The sequence below is a fragment of the Perca flavescens genome, chromosome 1 (genome assembly GCF_004354835.1).
Source record: "Perca flavescens isolate YP-PL-M2 chromosome 1, PFLA_1.0, whole genome shotgun sequence".
In the NCBI taxonomy this organism is placed as follows: domain Eukaryota; kingdom Metazoa; phylum Chordata; class Actinopteri; order Perciformes; family Percidae; genus Perca; species Perca flavescens.
This window is the reverse complement of record NC_041331.1, coordinates 16637977-16657916: the sequence shown is the minus strand read 5'-3', so window position 1 is coordinate 16657916 and position 19940 is coordinate 16637977. Positions and strand designations below refer to the sequence as shown.

Here is a 19940-nt window from a genome sequence, read left to right as displayed (position 1 = left end):
CAATCGACTCTTAGTCTTTACACCATCTCAGCAGTGATATTTATCTGTTCATGTATATTGCACATCCATCGACTTACTTACACCTCACTACGTGCCGGCATTTGTAATGCCCACTACTTATGTAGCATATAATATTCTGTATTCTTGCACTGTATTGAAAGTGAAACTAATTGTTGTCTTGCACGCCTATGCTTTTCTTGGCCAGGTCGCCGTTGCAAATGAGAACCTGTTCTCAACGGACCTGGTTAAATAAAGGTTAAATACAAAATAAATAAATAAATTCCACCTCTGCCACATTGGTCTAGTTGTGGTGATATTATCTCAAAGTCCGCTTTTTCAGGGGTCTTTAAGTGCTTTTTCTGGTCTTAAACAGCAGATGTTGTTTGCATAGTTATTATGGAGATGTCATAATGAGTGTGCAGTCATCCAAATCTAAATAATTGGCCTACAGTGATACAATTGTTCTTGGTGGCAATACATTTTCAGTCCTGGTTCACAGGATACAGATACATCTTTTTCGTAGACAGTAAAAATGTATTAGAGCTAAACTAGTTAACACTAGGCCGTTCATTTATTTTATTGTATGTATCTTATTTTCTTTCCATATATCTCATCTGATTGGTTCTTCTAGATGAAAAGGGTGGGCTAATTTACACCATTGGTTCACGCCCGACAGACTATCTGTCTATTGGTTCAGTCAGACATCACTGAGAATGCTCTGGCTCTCCCTATCTAGCTATGGTTACCGCCCTTGGGCTGAGTGAGAAATCAAGCACTGAAGATATCGCATTCAGTGGGAAGACGGGCGTTATTTTGAGATTCCTTAGTTAGGTCCCATTAGCCTCAGGTAAGGACATAGATAGCTCGGGTTATTGGAATTGGTATGTCAAATCAGTGAACTTGCTAGCTGTACTGTTTTACTTACTGCCACTTGCATATGTGCTGGTTTAGCTACTAGGCTAGCAACTTGAGTCAACTGTTAACGTTAGCGTGTTAGCTGCTAACGTTATATGTCATCGGGCTGTTTCGCATGGTGTTACTGTATCCGAGAAATGTAGCTAAGTTGTCAAAGTAAATGTCCCAAAAACCGATAGGTCTGGCTGTAACTATTTCTAGCTAATGTGTGGTATCTTTTGCTAGGCGATGATAATCACGATCAGCGTATTTACTGTGAGTGTGATAATCATAAACATATCAAGAGAGAGTTAGCTTACGCCGTTCCGTAACCCGCTATGTCCACAAGAGATGGATGAAACTATTTCAGATAGGGCAGCTAACTTACGACCAAATGAACATAACGTTATTATTAGTAGTGCGATATGTTATGCCATTTTATGTCACTACTGATTCCATCTAATGATTGTGTTATCTGTTCGGTTGATGGTTCTTTCATTGTGTAACCTGTGACTTGCTTGTTTGTATATAGGGTACATTTAATCTTAGCTGCCCATCCCTGTCAACTTGACGAGGCATTTTACAGACAGGCCATCAATACCGTGATTGTCTGTTTCACAAGAGTTTCAGTGTTAACGAGGACGTGCTCTTAGTGGGATGACTCACACCAGTGTGCAGGGTAAGGGCAAGGCTGTGACTTTAGCTGCAGTTCTGCTTGTTTGATAGGTGCAAGGCCATTGTGTCACTGAGTCTACTGAAACGCTCCTTGTTCAAGAGCTAATGCGAGGGTTTACGTGTGTGTGTGTGTGTGTGTGTGTGTGTGTGTGTGTGTGTGTGTGTGTGTGTGTGTGTGTGTGTGTGTGTGTGTGTGTGTGTGTGTGTGTGTGTGTGTGTTCACAAAGTTAGTTCGGCCAGCAGCAGGGCTCAATGGTGAATGAAGGGTGTGGTCCAAGTCTTAGGACGCCTGAAGCAAGGCGACCTTCCTGAAGGTGTGCAGCAGGTAACTTGAGTGGAATGTTGTGGTGACCGCTGACATGGCATTTTTGATGATACTGCCTACCATACCAAGCTCTGCAGTGCAGTATTGCAGATAAACAGGCTCCTCAGATAGGATTTGTTTAACCTGCATACCTATCCACTGGAGAGTGAAACCTGGCTGTGAGTGTTTGGTTACACCCTTGGTGTAATGCAGCCAGACTAGACAATAGCGATTGTTGAGCTGGGCAATATATTTATGTTATATTGATATCGTGATATGAGACTAGCTATGGTCTTAGATTTTGGATATCGTAATATGGCTTAAGTGTTGTCTTTTCCTGGTTTTAAAGGCTGCATTACCGTAAAGTGTTGTCATTTTTTGAACTTACCAGACTGTTGTAACTGTTCTATTATTTGCTTTTACCAACTTTGTCATTATATCCACATTACTGATGATTATTTATCAAAAATCTCATTTTGTAAATATTTTGTGAAAGCACCAATAGTCAACACTACAATATCGTTGCAGTATCGATATCGAGGTATTTGGTCAAAATATCGTGATATTTGATTTTCTCCATATCACCCAGCACTAAGCGATTGTCATTCGTTTTTAACAAAGTCGTGAAAGTGGCAACCTTTCTTGAACCTGTATCTTTACTGCAGCCCTTGCAAGTCCGTGTTGAGCTGAAAGGCAAGGCACAACTTGAAATCTGTGTGTGTGGCTGAAACAGGGGAGTATACAAATCATGTGTGTTTGTTTGAGATCACACCACTTCCTGTCGGGCCCTTGCCAGTTCTGTACAAGATTTGGAGGGACAGAACATGCTTGAGTGGATAAACAACATAAATGTCGCTTGTTTTATTTTCCAGACACATTGACTGATGACAAAAAACAAGACAAAAAAATCTTCTCTATTGTTTCTACTTGTTCATGTATTGCAGTGAACATACCTTAGCGACTGCATAATCAGACCCTCTGTTGCTATCTTGGTCTCTTTCCATCTGTTTCCTATCATTTCTGACACTTTAAGGCACCTTTTTAAAAAGGATGAAGGAGAACTGAGTAACAACAGGGTGGAGAGACAGAAAGGTAGAGAATAAAACTGTAAGTGGGAGGAAGTGCAGACTCTTGTCCCATGGGTAGCAGAGCTGGGTCATACTAACTATAGTCTTTTTGTGCGTTGATGGGACGGTGCTCTATAATAATGTAATAACCAGTCAGTACTTCCTGTTTATCTCCGAGCTGCAAGTTGCTATTCCTCCTCCTGCCTCTGAGATCTAAAATAGTGCAGGCAACCTGGATATTGATTGCTAATGTTATACTTGACAGAGATTAACTTTTTAGCTGCTAAGGGTAATATAATATAAGCCAGAGATATCTGGGATGGCGTCTGGTATCATATCACATACTTAATGGCCCAAATAATCTTACAGTTGGTCTGTCAACATCGCTTTTTTTGCAGATGCAACCCCACCATTTGACCTCAAACATGTTCAGACATTTCACTTAAAAACATGGTTAAGCTTTGTTCGAGGTGGTGATGACAGAGGTCGAAACGGATATTTTACATTTCACTTTCTCCTCTTCTATTAGAGATTTAAACGTGACGAGATTTCTCGTCTCGGTAAAAAGTGTCTCAAGATCTCCGTACACAAGTGCAGAGCAGCAGCCTCGAAATTAGCATAGAAAATCCCCCGCTAAATAATGGAGCTAGTAGTACTAGCTAATGGGTAGCTAATGTTAAAATAATATCTTATATGTCCCTAAGAGCCACTTAACCAGAGATGTCTGACTTTGAGATCCAGGAAGATTTATTTACAACTCAAACATGAAGTTAACTATGAAGTTGTATCTGACATTACATGTGAACTTGGATGTGATTCTGAAATATAAGCAAATAATAAAGCACATTAATAAGCATCTGACTTACTATGAACATTATTTACCTAAACTAAATGTTATAGCCACCAGCTTATTAGAAACAATACTAAGAATTACATGCATTTCTCTGTAAAAATTAACATAAATGTATCATATTGCTCAGTAACACAAACTGAGAATAAGCCACATCTATTACAGCACACATATCCATAGCTGAGCAAACCGTGTAATATACCTTTAATAGCTAAGCACGTGGTTCCACAGCTCTAGTCTGTTTACTGGCGATTGCACGTTGCTAGATAATTGCCCTAACACAACCCGAATATCAACACGTGGCTGGCTGCACAAGTAATATTAAACAATCTGCACATCTGTCAGCTATACGAAACACAGCAACAGCATTATTATCAAGGCGATAATCTCTCTCTCTCTCTCTCTCTCTCTCTCTCTCTCTCTCTCTCTCTCTCTCTCTCTCTCTCTCTCTCCAAATAAATGTCACATCATAATGCGGGCTTAACTTATCCACACAATATGAATAAACGTAGCTTTAACGTTTACACAGATAATGAGGAAGTAAAACCCATGACAGTTTAGCAAGCTACAGAATAGTTTTAACTTATGTTCTAGGCTAAACACACTTCACTTCAACAAGTCTGAAAACGGGAAAGGAATGATAAAGAAAAAAGTCAGTTTACAGCTTCTGTTCTGTCCCCTTCTCCTGTCTGAGCCAAGTGATTGGCAGGAGATCAAAGATATGACTCTCGTCACTGATTGGTCAATCATCTCAGGAGAGAGAGCAAGTGTTACTATGGCCTTTTTTACAAGGCTGATAAATGTCCTGAGCGCTGTCATCTCCTCCTTCCGCCATGATTCCAACTTCAAGAAACGCATGTTGTAGGCAACGCAGTGCATCCGCGCGGCAACTTCAGGAGGCTCTGATGAAGCTGGGAAGGATTAAACACAGGATTTCCACACCGTGGTAATCCACGTGATAATAATGATATTTTAAATGAAAACGCTAATTCATGTCATCAACTTTTTTACCGTGGTTTACCGTAACACCGGTAACCGTTACATCCCTAGTTGGGAGTTGGAAGGACCACTACCCAGTCAGAAGCAGAGTATGAGGGCGTGCCACGCTAGCAGCTAGGCGAGCATTAAAACGTGTCTTACAAAGAGACGCGCAATGCCATGAGTCCGTGACGCTAATGTCTGATTACGCCACATTACATTCTGAATCTGCAGCGTTCTCTGTCAGGTAAATCAGTAAGTCACTAGTAGGCTCAACAGTGGAGTTGCATATTAAGTGGTTTGGGGTCCTTCTGTAAGTAATTTTGGGGTACAATTTGGTTTTGAAGAATTCTACAAGCAGCAATACCATCGGCCAAGCAATATTTAACCTGAGACAGCAGTCGTATCACATCTATACAGGGTTAGTATTATAAAAAATAAAATAAATATAAATGAGTTGAAGGAAGGATGGTAGGCGATTATTATTATTTTATTATTATTATTAAAAAATAATAATAGTATATTTATTTTTAAATGCACTGGTATTGGATTTGTACCCGGTGTCTACCGATACGCAAGTTCAGGAATTGGTATCGGGAGGGAAGAAATTATATTGGAAGTGGAACATCTCCAATCACAGGCATATCTGTATCTATTGTTATCAGTGTAGGCCTATACGTTGTCCTATGTCCGATATGCGCCGATATGAAAACCTTGTTTACAGAACGTATAATGCAGAAAACGATGCTTGATGCTTGCATGATCTTTATTTCTAGAATTGGTTGAAAATGTAATGCGTTGTGTGTATATTATTGTAAAATATTCTTTTAACAAAGTTATTTGTTTAGAAAAGCAGCCTACTGCGTACCTTGCGCAAAATCGCTACACAATCCACACAGAGCAGGCCTATTTTTATTCCAGCTCAAAAAATCACTATATTGGCCGCCATGTTGGTAATCACTGAATCTTTCCCCTCTAAAATCAGTATTGGTATCGGTCTCAAAAAGCCCGCATCTGTCTGGCCCTAGTGATCATACATCTTACATAGCCTTTGTTAATTCAGCCAGGCTTTATCACTTGAACTTTTATCACTAAACATTTAGCCTGTCAGATGAACTTAAGTGGTTATATTTGTGACTTGTGCAGTCCCCAATAATATGTTTGTGCCCCAAAATAGCCTGAGTTGTACAGGTGTGTGTAAGGTGACCCTTGTGTGCAGACAGGTTTGCAGTATTATTATTGGCTCAGAGCCATCTGTTGTTATCTTGAAGGATTAGTAGAGAGAAGGAGAAAAGAATCCATAAGGTTGGACTAATAGATCCTCTCAGTGTCTCCACTTCAGTCGCAGCCCACCCATTGCCATCATTATCTCTGTCCGCATGCTCTTCTGTCCAATACTCCAAAGTACTGGACCTCGCTGTAAACAGTGGCGGTTGTTTTAGATGTGTTGAGTTATATGTCAGCAAAGTGAAAAGTAGAATAATATGGTAAATGGTGTTATTTTGAGCTGATCTTGTCATAAGAGCATTATGTGTATGCGCGACTGTGTGTGTGACTTAAAGCTTATCCAAGACTGACGTCTTTGCTTTTTCCAGATCTTGGCCAGAAATGTCATCTCATCATTGCCTTCTGCACATTATTAGAATTAGTCTGGGTAATTTAACCAAAATTAGAACCAAGAAAGCGATAAATCAAACTTCATTTGATGCAAGAGTAAGACCAATCTTTTCACATGTTTTCTCACTGGCTAGAAAATATTTGACTGGAAGGAAATGAAAAGTTAGGCATAGATATGAGGGCTTTTTTGCAGAATACACCAGAGTCTCATAATGTGTTTTTTGTGTCCCTGGACATCTCGGTGTTGATTATGAAAGATGAACAAAACATCCCTTTCCTAAACGTGCAAACAAAGGCTTGTAATGACGTCATGAGAAACAAATCCTGGCTCTATTCCACGATCATAGCACAGACGACCGCTCTTGTGGACCCAACACTCACACACAACATTTTCATATGATTTGGATTCATGGGATATTTAGAATCGGTCAGATATAATGCTCAAGTTAAAACTGTACTTGTATAAGTGTGAGGTTCTCCAGTTTAGCACTGTGTTCATGGTTCAAAATTGATTGTTTATTTATTTTGTTTCACCACCTTGCTTGTCTAGCACTAGCATTAGCTTAGCTTCATTGCAGCTTGAAAGGCTAATCTCCTTCCTCCCAGGTAGCTGTGATAATATCCTGCAGTAGCTGAGCGCTAGTACCGACTCTCTTTTCCAAAACTACTGTACAGGGGAACATTATGGTGAGATTATTATTGTGGCTCATTATATTCATACGCTGTCATAAATGTCATCATTGCTGACATTTGAGCCCAGCTTCATCTGCTGGCTCTCAGGCTTGCAAATGCCCCTGCCTCTGTATGGCTGTCCGTAATAAATAATAAATGTGTGTAGTTGTAGTGGTCTAATGGAGGAAGTGAGGCAAAGAATTAGACAAAGACAGAGCCTGGATTGTGGAGAACCGAACGGTACGAGAGACGCAGACTGCGTCAGACTCGGACTCTGGCAGCTCCGGGGAAATGGTACTAAAAGTTTAAAGAATCCTGAACCAGAGTTGAAGAACAGGGTAATTTTGCTGCTGTAAACGGGTTTAGTGCTTTGCGTTGATGGTGCTGTATTTCCCAATTGACATGCATCGGTGAGACTGTTGCGATATTTCTGCAAGTAACCACTTGTTGTGCTCGTTTGTTGTTGTTTTTTCGACAAGGGCACGAGCAAGCCATTTGGGAAAGTAGAGTTTGAGTTTAAGTGTGTATACAGTTAAGTGTGTGTGAGTGATTACAACTACGACCATCTGTGGGAAATCATGAGGTCATTTAGTGTTCGGACTGTGGCGTGGGAGAGGGAAGTAAAGGCTCTTCATTTAGTTTGACGGGGTGCACACTCACTCCCTAACTCATTCACTTATCTGAGCTTTATTTAATCGTAACTGTGGTGTTATGTTCTTCTACATCTACAGTACTTAGAGTTTACGCCAGGATTTCCTGCCACTGTGACAGTTTGCTTCATTTGCAGGCCCTTAGTCACTACAAGGAAATTATAAACATGCATTTCATATCCAGTAGAATAAGCTTATTTTGAGTCTTCTTTAAAGTCGTTAATGTTTTCCAAAGTAGCACAGATTTGGGGTTCTCAAAGAGCTGTTGAGGTGATCCTCATGGGAGTGGTCAGATGACTATTTTGAGCCTGAGAAAGTGCTTCCTTTGTTCAGCTGTGTGTGTGTGTGTGTGTGTGTGTGTGTGTGTGTGTGTGTGTGTGTGTGTGTGTGTGTGTGTGTGTGTGTGTGTGTGTGTGTGTGTGTGTGTGTGTGTGATCATTGCAAGGCCTCATTACCCAGCCCAGCTGTGATCGACTATTGTTTCACGGGGATGAGATAAACAATGGGATGAGATAAACTAAATTTATTTTAATTTAGACATTGTTTTAGTCAGACAAATTCAAATATATGTTTTGCCCCATCGTCCTGAATGTTTGTTTGTGTGTGTCTCCAGGTAGCCTCTCCCTCTTCTGGAGCAGTTAGCCTGAGAGGTAACATTGTGGCTGTGGTCTGCTGTTCAGTGTTGCTTAGCAAGCTATAGCCGGCACCATGGCGCTGTCATTCAAGAAGGACCTGGAAAAGTACAAGGATCTCGACGAAGATGAAATCCTCAACAAACTGACGGCGGAGGAGCTCAAACAGCTGGAGACGGCCCTCGAGGAGATAGACCCTGAGGTCAGCACTCAGCGAGGATTGGAGGAGCTCCAGGGCTCTTTAGTGGGAGGAAGTTCTGTGGCAAAGGGATTTATTGGGAAATGGCCCAAAAAAAAGACAAAAAAATGATCTTTGCAATCATAATTCATTTTCTCAAATAAGGGACACAACTACAATCTTATACATGCCCCAGTTTTTACAAAAAATACACCTAGTTTTACCTTGCACCAAAAAGTATATGCTTTTTTGTCGGAATTGTAGTACGTCTAGTGAATTGAAGTAGAAAGTGGACATGGTTGAAGCAGATTAGGGAAATGGAATCCACCAAAATATAGATTATACCACGTGGTAACAGTTTAACTTCCTGGGATGCATTGAACATAATCCAATGGTAGCTTTTTCCTTTGCACCCTCCAACCACATCTCCCAGCCTCCATGGTTGAAAAAATCATTTAAAGGGGTAGTCTCAGCTGCAGCAGCTCTGTCAGCAGACTGCCAAGTGTTTGTTTGTTTATTTGTGAGTAGAGCCAGAGAGAGTAAACTGAAATCCCCTCCCCAAGCCCCCCGGCGCCTGGGCGTCTTATTTAAATTCCATCTAAACCGAGGAAGATAAATCACCCCACATGGTGACCCCACAAGGCCCACAGGAAACAGTCAGCAACAGTGGAAAAATAATAATTTCTGGATCCCATGTCATTAAATAGGCAAAGTAGAATTTGCTGTGTTCACAAAAAGAAGCACTGCATTTAGTTTGAATAAACCCAGGCTGGCTGGACAGACTTTTCTAAATTTTCACACATCCTTGTTCACCTCCCCCAAGTTTTGACTCGCCTCCAACAAACGTCCAGAGATGGTTGCATTTTTAGCCATGAGGTTTTGGTTCACATGCATCAAATTCGACAAGTTCATAGTATGTTTACTTCCTGTTTTGAGGAACTTGTAATTAATGTCTGTTTCCCCATGTGACTCTCAAACTCACATCTGGCACTGATACCATCTACCACACAGACCTAAAGATGCAACAAGGAGTATTCTGGCATTTGCTAGTCACAAACTTCCCCAGCAGTTAGCATTTAGTTGGATACAAGCAGCTAATTTCTGCACAAGTCCGTGTTAACAAAATCTCCACTCTTACCCGGCGACATGTTTCCACAACAAGAAAAACACAGTAGTCTCTGAACTCGCAATGGGAGTTTCGTTCAAGTTGGATGTACTCCAGTTTGTTGTCTAATGAGCAGACACTTGCAAACAGGATTGATGGAACAGGTGGCTGGCTAGCGTTAGCTTTCCACCTAGCTAGGTTAGCTATACTCCAGCCCCCGTTTGCGTTTCACCGCTGAGAATGTCCCCCCATGATCGCCGCCGCTGCTGCCCACTTTGACCATTTAGCATTTACCTTTTACCCAAGTCTAGAGTGAGTGTATTAAAGTCTTCATCAGTTGACAGGTCTAATGTGTCTCCTCGTCTCTTCTCCTCAGAATGCTCTTCTCCCAGCGGGCTTACGTCAGAAGGACCATACAACTAAGACAGCAACAGGATCATTCAACAGGGAAGGCCTTCTCAAGTACCTGGAGAAGGAAGCCATGGAGTACAAGGACAGAGAGGATGTAGTGCCCTTCACTGGGGAAAGAAAAGGTGTGTTTGTCCACAGAGAGTCTTTCCAAACTGAATATTAACTATTTTAAAACCTTCTAATGACTAAAAATCAAAACAGAGAAAGTTGAAGAAGAACAGTCCTTGGTTGACTGATAACCCTTGTGCGGATCAGGATCTGTATTTTTTTAATTGTTATACTTAATTGTTATAGTTAAGATACCGGTGAACAATATTACAAACAAAAAAAATATTCCAATTGAGAAAAAAATATTAAGTATTGTCATTAAAATTATGACCACGAAACAAATTCCAGTAGGGATGTTATACAGTGTTGTATATTGTACCATGCCTAACTGTCATTAAGAACATCATTATTGTGTTGCCATCACATGTTAGTAATGTGTTTCTCAGGGGATGCAAAACCCTGTGTCTGTGTGTGTGTGTGTGTGTGTGTGTGTGTGTGTGTGTGTGTGTTTCTGTATCAGCAGTACAGACACACAGCAGTAATTACCGTTCTGCTGTCTTAGCAGGTATTATTATTAATGCGTGTCTGCGCTTATGCAACATGCAGCCGTGTGGGGGAGGTGTGTTTGTACCAGGGGATAGGAGGTAGGCTGTCCCAAAGGGGAGCCAGGGTTATGATTAAATGTCTTGAATACATCTGTGTATGTTTTAGAGTAGGGCTGCACGATTATGGCCAACATGATAATCACGATTATTTTGATCAATATTGAGATCACGATTAATTATCACGATTATTTGTTGATTTTAACCAAAACACATTTTATTGTCACATAGGCTAATTATAACTGCTTTCACATGCATATTGCGCTACATTCCTCCTTTATTGAAGGATACTATGAAGAAGTGTGCCATTTCAGCTGTTGTGCGACCGCTTTCCACACACGCGCGTTTACTAGGGGTGGGAATCACCAGAGGCCTTACGTTACGATATCATCACGATGCTTATGTCACGATACGATATTATTGCGATATACAGCGGCTGCTGCCCACTTTTCGGCCGCCGCTGCTGCCCACTCTTCGGCCGCGGCTGCTGCCCACTCCGGCCGCCGCTGCTGCCCCCTGGTCAAACTAACCTGTACGGCGGGCCGCAGCAACCGAACAGCAACCTCTTATTTCCGAACATTCATCTCTCCCCCGCCCACCGAGAGCCGGTGGTCTACTAAAGTTTCCAGTGTCCCACTTCGCCGCAGATTCCGTCGGAAAAAACCAACATCCCCGCCCACACTTTTTCTTCTTCTTCTGATTTCAGCAGTATAGACGCTGTTAAGCGTATTACTGCCCTCCACAGGTCAGATTTAAATCTAAATTCTCACACACTCACATCTAAGCCTACACATGTCAAATACACAGGAATGATTCACATCGGCCCTATTCATCGGCCCTATTTTGACATCGGAACGATACCGATGAGTAAAAAAATGACCATATCGGCCGATATTATATCGGCTGCCGATATATCGTGCACCACTAATTGCAATTCATTAACTTTTTTCCAACTTCAAATTTTTCCCAATTTCAAATTATGTCCCCAAAAGGAAACTTTGTCAACATCTGTTTCATCTAAAAAAGATACATTTCTCTGTTTATTCATCTCACTTCAGTTGTATTGCCGCAAAATCAGATTGTCAAGCAGACAAACTGACCAACACATATATAATAAAAGATCGATACTTGGTGTCTGTGTATTGATACAGTATTGCCACAGAAAATATTGCGATACTATGCTGTATTGATTTTTTTTTTTCCCCATCCGTAGCGTTTACCCGTGAAAAGATACAGGCAACGCAATTTTCTGTTCATGTTAACGGCGCATGTGGTGCCCGGTATCTACCGGACAAAATAGCGACGCGGATTTCGGTGCCTCATTATGGTGCCACTTAAATGTCTGCGTTGCGCTCTGATGCTCCGAAACCCACGTTAGAGGCAACATAAACATCGCTGCATGTCACGCTAGTAAACACTAATAACACGTTACACAGCAGGTAACGTTAGCCTACCGTTAGCTACAGTAGTAACTGGATTAAACACGGCTAAAATGCTGACCTCTAAATGGTGTAGTGTGACTGTATTTCACTGTAGAGGATTCCAACAGCGGGACGTCAAACAGTCTGCCGCTAAAGCTATGAGCTTAAAGACACAAACTAGCACTTGGTCACTGCTGTTGTCTGATAAACAACACAGAGGGGACAAAATGTTCTGTTTACTGGTGAACTGGAAAACATTGTGACCAGCTTATGACAGACTATCTGTTGTGGAATTTTCCTCACGTTACTCTGTCTTCTGTGACTCAGACAGTGGTTTACGGAGCGCTAGATTGGCTTTGCAAAAAAAAAAAAAAAAAAAAAAGCTTTGATACAGAGCGTTCTGAATGATGCATTTTAAATATCGCTCGATCATGCGAATTTGATCGTGAGAAGCCAAAATCGTGATTGTGATTAAAATCCGATTAATTATGTAGCCCTATTCTAGAGATTAGTAAACCTTGAATCAATGTCATCAGGCTGAGGTTTTTCCTTAGACAAAATTATGCAAATCTGAGCCTAGAAGCTTATTTGAATGGGACCGATTTCTTTGTTTGGTTTTGCTCATTGATTAAAACTAGTACAGTGCCCGTTTGGAACGGGCAGATTGCTTGGCCTGTGGTGTTGCTTTCTCCAGAACCATTGTACACCAAAATTACTTACAGAAGGACCCCAAAGCACTTAATATGGAACCCCACTGTATAGTCTGCTACTGACTTACGGTGTACTGAAACCATTGTGCTAGTACATTTACCTGATGGAGATAGAGAGTTGCAGATTCAGATTTTAAAAATGCCTTTTTATTGAGTTTCCTCTTAGTAAAATGATCTGAGTGAATTTAAGCTGGGCTTTTATTGTGAAGGGTAGACACAGAAGAACCAGCGTTATGGCAGCGGGGTTTTTTTCTCAACATTTTTTCCTCAATCTTTTCTTGTTCGCTTGTTTAGTTTAATTCACAGTTTATTAATATCCGATATCCAACGCTGCCTGAACTGCTCCAAATTCCAAACCCCAAGTTCATCGGGTACCCAGGAAACCAAGTGTGAAATAGATTAAACGCTTCTCGAAATATTTGAAAGACACACACACACACACACACACACACACACACACACACACACACACACACACACACACACACACACAGATTCCCCGATTTATTAGAGAGATGTCAATCAATGACAAATACCTTGGAGCTTACTAGTTAAAGATGCATACTGTGACTTCAGCTATGGACCTTTTGACTCATGTTGTAACTAAACAATAATGTAATTTTAAATTAAATATTTGATATCAGTTGTATGTGATGCTCACACATTTGCTGTATATAATCAGGCCTTTTAGCAGGCCTTGGTTTTGGCATTAAAGGAGTGAAAATAGGCTTTAAATGTGGGATGTGTCATCATGGCAACAGTCTGTGATATGAAGTTGTCTACCTAAAGGGGAACACAATTGTCAGAGGACCCCTGAGTTTTGTCACAACACAGTAGATGTTTGGGGCAGGAATTACAATACAGGAAGGCGAAATGAACACCCACCGCTGATCCAGATGGGATTAATGTTGCTGTAAGTGAAATAACGATAATGATCTTCTCAAGGGAAACCAGTACTGTTCAAACAGGTTTTAAGACATACTTGTGGTAATCTGAGTCACTTTCTAAAAGAGAGAGAAAGGAGAGCCTTTATGTGACAAAATGACAGAAAAGAAGGCAGTAGAGTAGAAATATTTCTGGGTGCAGATCTCGTCTAGAGGAATTCCTTTTTGTTGGGACCTCCAGAGATCTAACCACTACTCCCTCACTGGAGGGGAAACATGGAGCTGACATCTTCCCCCTGACCCAACCCTAGCCTGTTAGAAATTAAACTCCAGCTGTGTGCGAATATGTGTGTGTGCGCTTGCCATGCATGAGTGTGTGTGCACACCCTCTGACAACATGGAAAACTCAGATCACTGTGGTGGTTCTGTGGAATGTAGCTGATTCTCGTCCCCTTGTTAAACTCACCCCCCGCTGTGTGTGTGTGTGTGTGTGTGTGTGTGTGTGTGTGTGTGTGTGTGTGTGTGTGTGTGTGTGTGTGTGTGTGTGTGTGTGTGTGTGTGTGTGTGTGTGTGTGTGTGTGTGTGTGTGTGTGTGTGTGTGTGTGTGTGTGTGTCCTTTCAATAACTCACATAATTCAGAGGAAAACAGCCTACTTAAATGCCATGGCAACCACTACAGCCTTCAGACCATTATTATATTGGATCAGTTCTTCTTAATATATTCTATAATCCATTGTCCATTCCTTCTGTCGTCCCTGATTTCCTTCAGAGTTTGGGAACATTATTAACATTATAACGTTCTGGCTAAATGTTTATGTATTTTTCAGCGGGGTTCAGTTGAGGTTTAAAATGTGTTGCCGCAATGGAATATTTATTACTTGTTGCGCTAATTGGAGCATTCAAGGCATGCTTCTGTTCAAGTCTGATAAACATCATGTTTGTAGAGGTTACAGTAGAGGGTGGGGCTGTTGGACCAGTGACAACACACAAACACACAGCAGCTCTGTGCCAAATGCCTCAAGTGTTCAGTTGTTATAAATTGCTTTCACAGTTGAAGCATATGCCATTAAGCAGCCTTGTGTAACCGGGAACTGGTACTGCAAAGGCAATAAATCAGGTGCTGCAAATTTGCTGTGCAAGATGTAATAATAGTTCAGTTTACTGGTTGATGACATCATATTTTCCTCATTTTGGCCTCATTTCTATGTGGTCAACCACAAACCCACAGGTCACAGTTTAGCTGAACTTATTTGGAAGAGAAAACAAAAGCCAACCTTTTATTGTAAACACCACAGACCAATGTCTAGGTTCAACTGGCCCTTCTGACCGGCTGTAGTTGTACTGTACGTGAATGTCTTATTTTCTGCACGCTGATCTTTCCTACAAAAGTATGACATAGGGCTGGGCGATATATCGATATTAAAAATATATCGATATATTTTTAAATGAGATATGGAATTAGACCATATCGCATATATCGATATAGTTCAAATGTGATCCTTGCTCCCATAGATATATACACAGATGTCGCCTTGAGGTTCTAAACATACGTCAAAACCGCCGCCATCTTGGAACAGGGGTGCGAAGCATTCAGATCAACGCTAAAGATGCCGGACTTTTGTACTGCTTAATTATGTTTGATAGAGGAAATGAAAAGAACAAACAGCAATGAATAACATTTAACAGGTGACAATGTGTTTTATGATTATGTATGCCGCCGACCAGCAACCTGAGCTCCGGCGGCAGCGGGAGGCGGAGAGCTCCGTGGCCGGCCGCAGCGTCTCTTCCCCGGGAAAAACACAGCTTTGCCTCGCTGCTGCGCGGGTCCCCGCTGATCCAAATCGGACCAGCCAAAGACAGAGTGGTGATCGGTAGGATCTACACGTAGTCCAGGACGACCTGTATGTCGATATCGGGGAAAGTTCCAATAAGTTTGCCGGCGGCAGGCGGACGGAGAGAAGCTACAGCGGGGCAGCAGAGACCGTCTGCAGCTGCAGGATCTGGAGCTCAGTGCCCGTTAAAATGACACACGAACGCATAAATACATACAGAAATAAATAGTGGAGGAATGAGCCTGGACATTTCAGTCTGTTTTAACTTCACCTTGAAGCAGAAACTCTTAGTTCAGAAGGGTGAAGTTTCCGTTTGGACTCAGATCTGTGAACCGATCATAATAAATATTCTTTGTATTAACACATTAATTAGTTTCTTTGTTTTGTAGTCGATAGTTCATCTTTTAGTTTACTTAAGTGGAAGCAGTATCAAGTGGAAGAATGGGACTATAAACCTAGGCTTACAGGCATGAGGCATTACATTTTGAACAAAGTAGATTATATTAATATCAAAAGCTTAATTGACCTTTGGAACGAATCACAAATATGGAGCTTTGATTTCAAAAAAGGTACTCCTGTTATACAGTATTTAGGTTTACATTTTATTGTTATTTGAACAGCTGAGCATTTAATCATGAACCAGGTGAAGAAACCGGTTTATTATTTATTTGATTTTGCAACTGTCTCTATGAAACTACTTGTGACATGTCATATTTGATTTTGGCTTTGACTGAACATTTGCTCTCACTTTGCGGAAAAAAATATCGGGATATATATCGTATATCGATATTCAGCCAAAATATATCGGGATATGACTTTTGGTCCATATCGCCCAGCCCTAGTATGACACAAATTTGAATAAACAGGAATTATCCTTTTTAAAGGGCCAGTGTGTAGAATTTAGGTAGTCTGGCTATCACCAGACCAAGCTCAATCTTTTAAGATTGAACATTTAGTCTGGGGAGTCTGCTCTGTATTTTCTACTGCACAAGAGGCGTGATCAACGGGCATAGTTCAAATGACTCTTGGATAGTCGCAATTGGATAGTCCTTCAACCAATCAGACCAACGATCCGTGTGACGTAGCAGCGACAGCGGCATCAACGGGTTGCTGCCATGGAGTGCTGCGCTTCGGTAGCCGCTATGTTGAATGTAAACAAAAAGCTGCTTGGTCGTTTCTCTATCGTCATCGTGTTAAACCCGCCAATGGCGCGCCAGGTGGATAAGCCAGTTTGTGATTGGTTACCGCAAATTTGTAACGGAAGCAGGATAGATAAACGTGCAGGTTTCCAGCCTGAGCTGCTGGGCGAAATCAAATCGCCGGCAGATTGGGCTAGTTTACCCAGCCTAGAATTTAGGGTGATCTTTTGGCAGAAATGGAATACATTCTTTGTAATAATGTTTTTGTGAAAGGGCAGCTGACAACAAGGGAAAGTCTTTGACAGCATGGAAAGATAGCTGGCAGGAGGGAATAGACCCCAACGTGGCTGCCATGGGCTAGCTACCCGTGGCGGCGGGATCCAGCACGAGTGGTGTATGGGTCCCACCCACAGATTGCTACGAAAAGTCATAAGAAGAAAATACCCCTTGAGCCAGCGAGAGCGGGGGCGGAAGATGGCTCGTCGGCAGACAACCCGGTAACGAACACAGGAATGGAACAGACTACGAGATTGATGATCAGCCTACCTGAGGCTCCGACAGCTACAGCAGGACGTAAGCTCCAGAACTGCATATGTGGACAAAGGTTACTTCTATCCTAGGCCTGAAAATACATCAGGGCAAGAAAGGGTGCCTAAAGAAGGGGCAACAGGGAAGTCGCATCGACAGCTACTTTCTGAGAAGCAGGTCGAGTCAGTCGACAGAAGTTCAGCAGCAAGACACACACCACAGTCTGCAGGACATCGACACCTCTGCCCCAGAGGAGGAAGAACAAGGCACAGGGAAGCAACCCGAACCCAACCCATCACGTCCAACAGCAGAGAAGAAGATCCAGGGGCGACGGCCCTTGGTCAGGTGGCCAAAGGCCTGCGACAAAACGCTGTGGAAGGAGGTCAACACTGATCTCTGCAACATACTGGAAGGGATCAGAGATACAACCATGAAGAAGTTGGAAAGAATGGGCGATCTTATCTATGCCTATGGGGTGGAACAGTTCGGAGTGGTCGAAGGTAAAAAAGCTACTCTCTCAATCCCCACAAAATCGAGAAGACCGACAGAAATAGACCGCCTAGTCAAGGAGAGGAGACAGCTGAAGAAGCAATGGAGGAAGGCCTCAGAGGAAGAGAAGGGGGGGCATAAACCTGCTGCAGGAAGAGATTCAGAGTAGGCTTGTAACACTGAGGAGAGCTGAAAACCTTCTGAGGAAGCACAGAAGGAAGGAGCAAACAAGATCACACTTTTATAAAGATTCCTTCAAATTTGTGAAGAGTCTCTTCACAATGGAGAAGAGTGGAAGTCTCTTGGTATCAAAGGCCGACCTGGAAGAACATCTAAAAAATTCCTGCACAGATGATAGACACCAGGAAGAAGTTACGCTCTCTCCTGACATGCCACCAGCCAATCCACCAGAGCACAAACTGGATATCAGTCTACCCAGATGGAGTGAGTTAGAACAAATCTTGCGTAGAGCAAGGGCTGCATCATCTCCAGGTCCTAACGGAGTTCCATAAAGGCTCTACAAAAACGCACCTGATGTCCTGCGATTCCTCTGGAAACTGATGAGAGTCGTGTGGCAAAAGAAGGAAATACCAACGTCCTGGCGGAGAGCCGGAGGGATTCTTATCTCCAAGGAAAAGGGCTCATCAGTGATTGGGCAGTTCCGCCAGATCAGCCTTCTAAACGTCGAGGGAAAAATCTTCTTCAGTGTGGTCGCTCACAGATTGGCAGAATACCTGCAAAGAAACAACCTGATTGACACGTCAATTCAGAAAGCAGGCATCTCAGGCTTTTCTGGTTGTGTAGAACACGCTAGTGTCATCTGGCATCAGATCCAGGTCGCCAAAAAGGAGGGAACAGATCTTCACGTGGTATTCCTGCATCTCGCGAACGCTTTTGGTTCAGTACCTCACACCCTCCTGTGGACAGCCTTTGACTACTTCAGGGTTCCAGCAGCTCTCACAACCCTTGTTGAGGCCTACTTTGAGGATGTCCAACTCTGTGTGACAACAGCAGAGTACACAACAGCATGGCAACACCTGGAGGTGGGAATCATGGCCGGCTGTACCATCTCTCCGTTGGCCTTTACCATGGCCATGGAGGTCATTATCCGGGCCTCGCGATGGACGGTTGGCGGACAGCGAATAAGACCTGTGCTGAGGCTGCCACCGCTCAGAGCCTTCATGGACGAACTCATAACTTTAACCACGACCAAGGTTTGCACTGTACGGCTACTAAGAAAGCTACAGGAAAACATTGAGCGGGCCTGCATGAAGATCAAGCCGAGCAAGTCCAGAAGCATCTCCATTGTCAAGGGGAAACTGTCAGAGCACCGCTTCCATATTGGCGAGGAACCCATTCCAACGGTCTCCGAGAAGCCTGTGAAGAGCCTAGATCGGTGGTATGATGCCTCCCTTAAAGACAAAGAGCAAGTAGAGCAGCTCAGGAGGGAGGTAACCAGCGGCCTGAAGAACATCGACAGAACCCTGCTTCCTGGCAAGCTGAAGCTCTGGTGCATGCAGTATGGACTACTCCCACGTCTCCTGTGGCCGCTAACCCTCTATGAAGTCCCGCTCTCAAAGGTGGAAAAGCTGGAGAGACTGGTTAGTTCATATGTAAGGAAGTGGCTTGGCCTTCCCAGGTACCTCAGCAGCATTGGGCTCTATGGCAAAGGGATGTTACATCTGCCCATTTCCAGCCTGGCAGAGGAGTACAAGTGCGCCAAAGTCAGACTGGAGATGATGCTACTGGATTCGAGCGATCCATTTGTAGCCCAAGCTGCTCCCATCCTGGCTACTGGGAGGAAATGGACTCCATTGGCTGCAACTGAGCAGGCAAAAGCAGCACTCAGACACAAGGACATTGTGGGTCGAGTGCCGGAGGGGAGGAGTGGTTTTGGCCTGGGTGCCAGTACACCAGTGTGGCGTAAGGCTTCTCCATTTCAAAGACGCAAGCTGGTGGTCCAGGAGGTACGTCGGGAGGAGGAAGCAAGAAGGTGTGCTCAAGCTGTGGCACAGGCAAAGCAAGGGCAGTGGATGGAATGGAAAGGAGTGGAGAAGAGGAAGATCTCCTGGAGTGAATTGTGGGAGATGGAGGCATTCAGGGCAAGCTTTACCATCAGGGCTGTCTACGATGTCCTGCCTTCTCCTGCAAACCTAAGCCAGTGGTATGCTGAAGACCTCACATGGCCTCTATGTCCAAGTCCAGCAACACTGAAGCACATCTTAGTGGGATGTAAGACCAGTCTCACCCAAGG

The 19940-nt window shown here is 42.9% G+C and overlaps 1 protein-coding gene across 4 annotated transcripts in view; it reads left to right on the top strand.

Moving 5' to 3' along the window:
• The first annotated feature begins 712 nt into the window (after nt 1-712).
• The window catches only part of tmod2 (tropomodulin 2), a 28235-nt gene continuing 9007 nt past the window's right edge, over nt 713-19940 (top strand). The window contains exons 1-5 of one of the 4 annotated variants that reach the window (XM_028583542.1): nt 713-847; nt 1517-1573; nt 1801-1894; nt 8321-8541; nt 9999-10155. In XM_028583542.1, coding sequence (XP_028439343.1) covers nt 8416-8541; nt 9999-10155 — 283 coding nt within the window. In that variant the 5' untranslated portion in view covers nt 713-847; nt 1517-1573; nt 1801-1894; nt 8321-8415. Of the gene's footprint in view, nt 848-1516; nt 1574-1800; nt 1895-4598; nt 4737-8320; nt 8542-9998; nt 10156-19940 lie in introns of those variants that run through there. The other 3 variants (XM_028583550.1, XM_028583533.1, XM_028583559.1) reach the window with 3 other exon arrangements.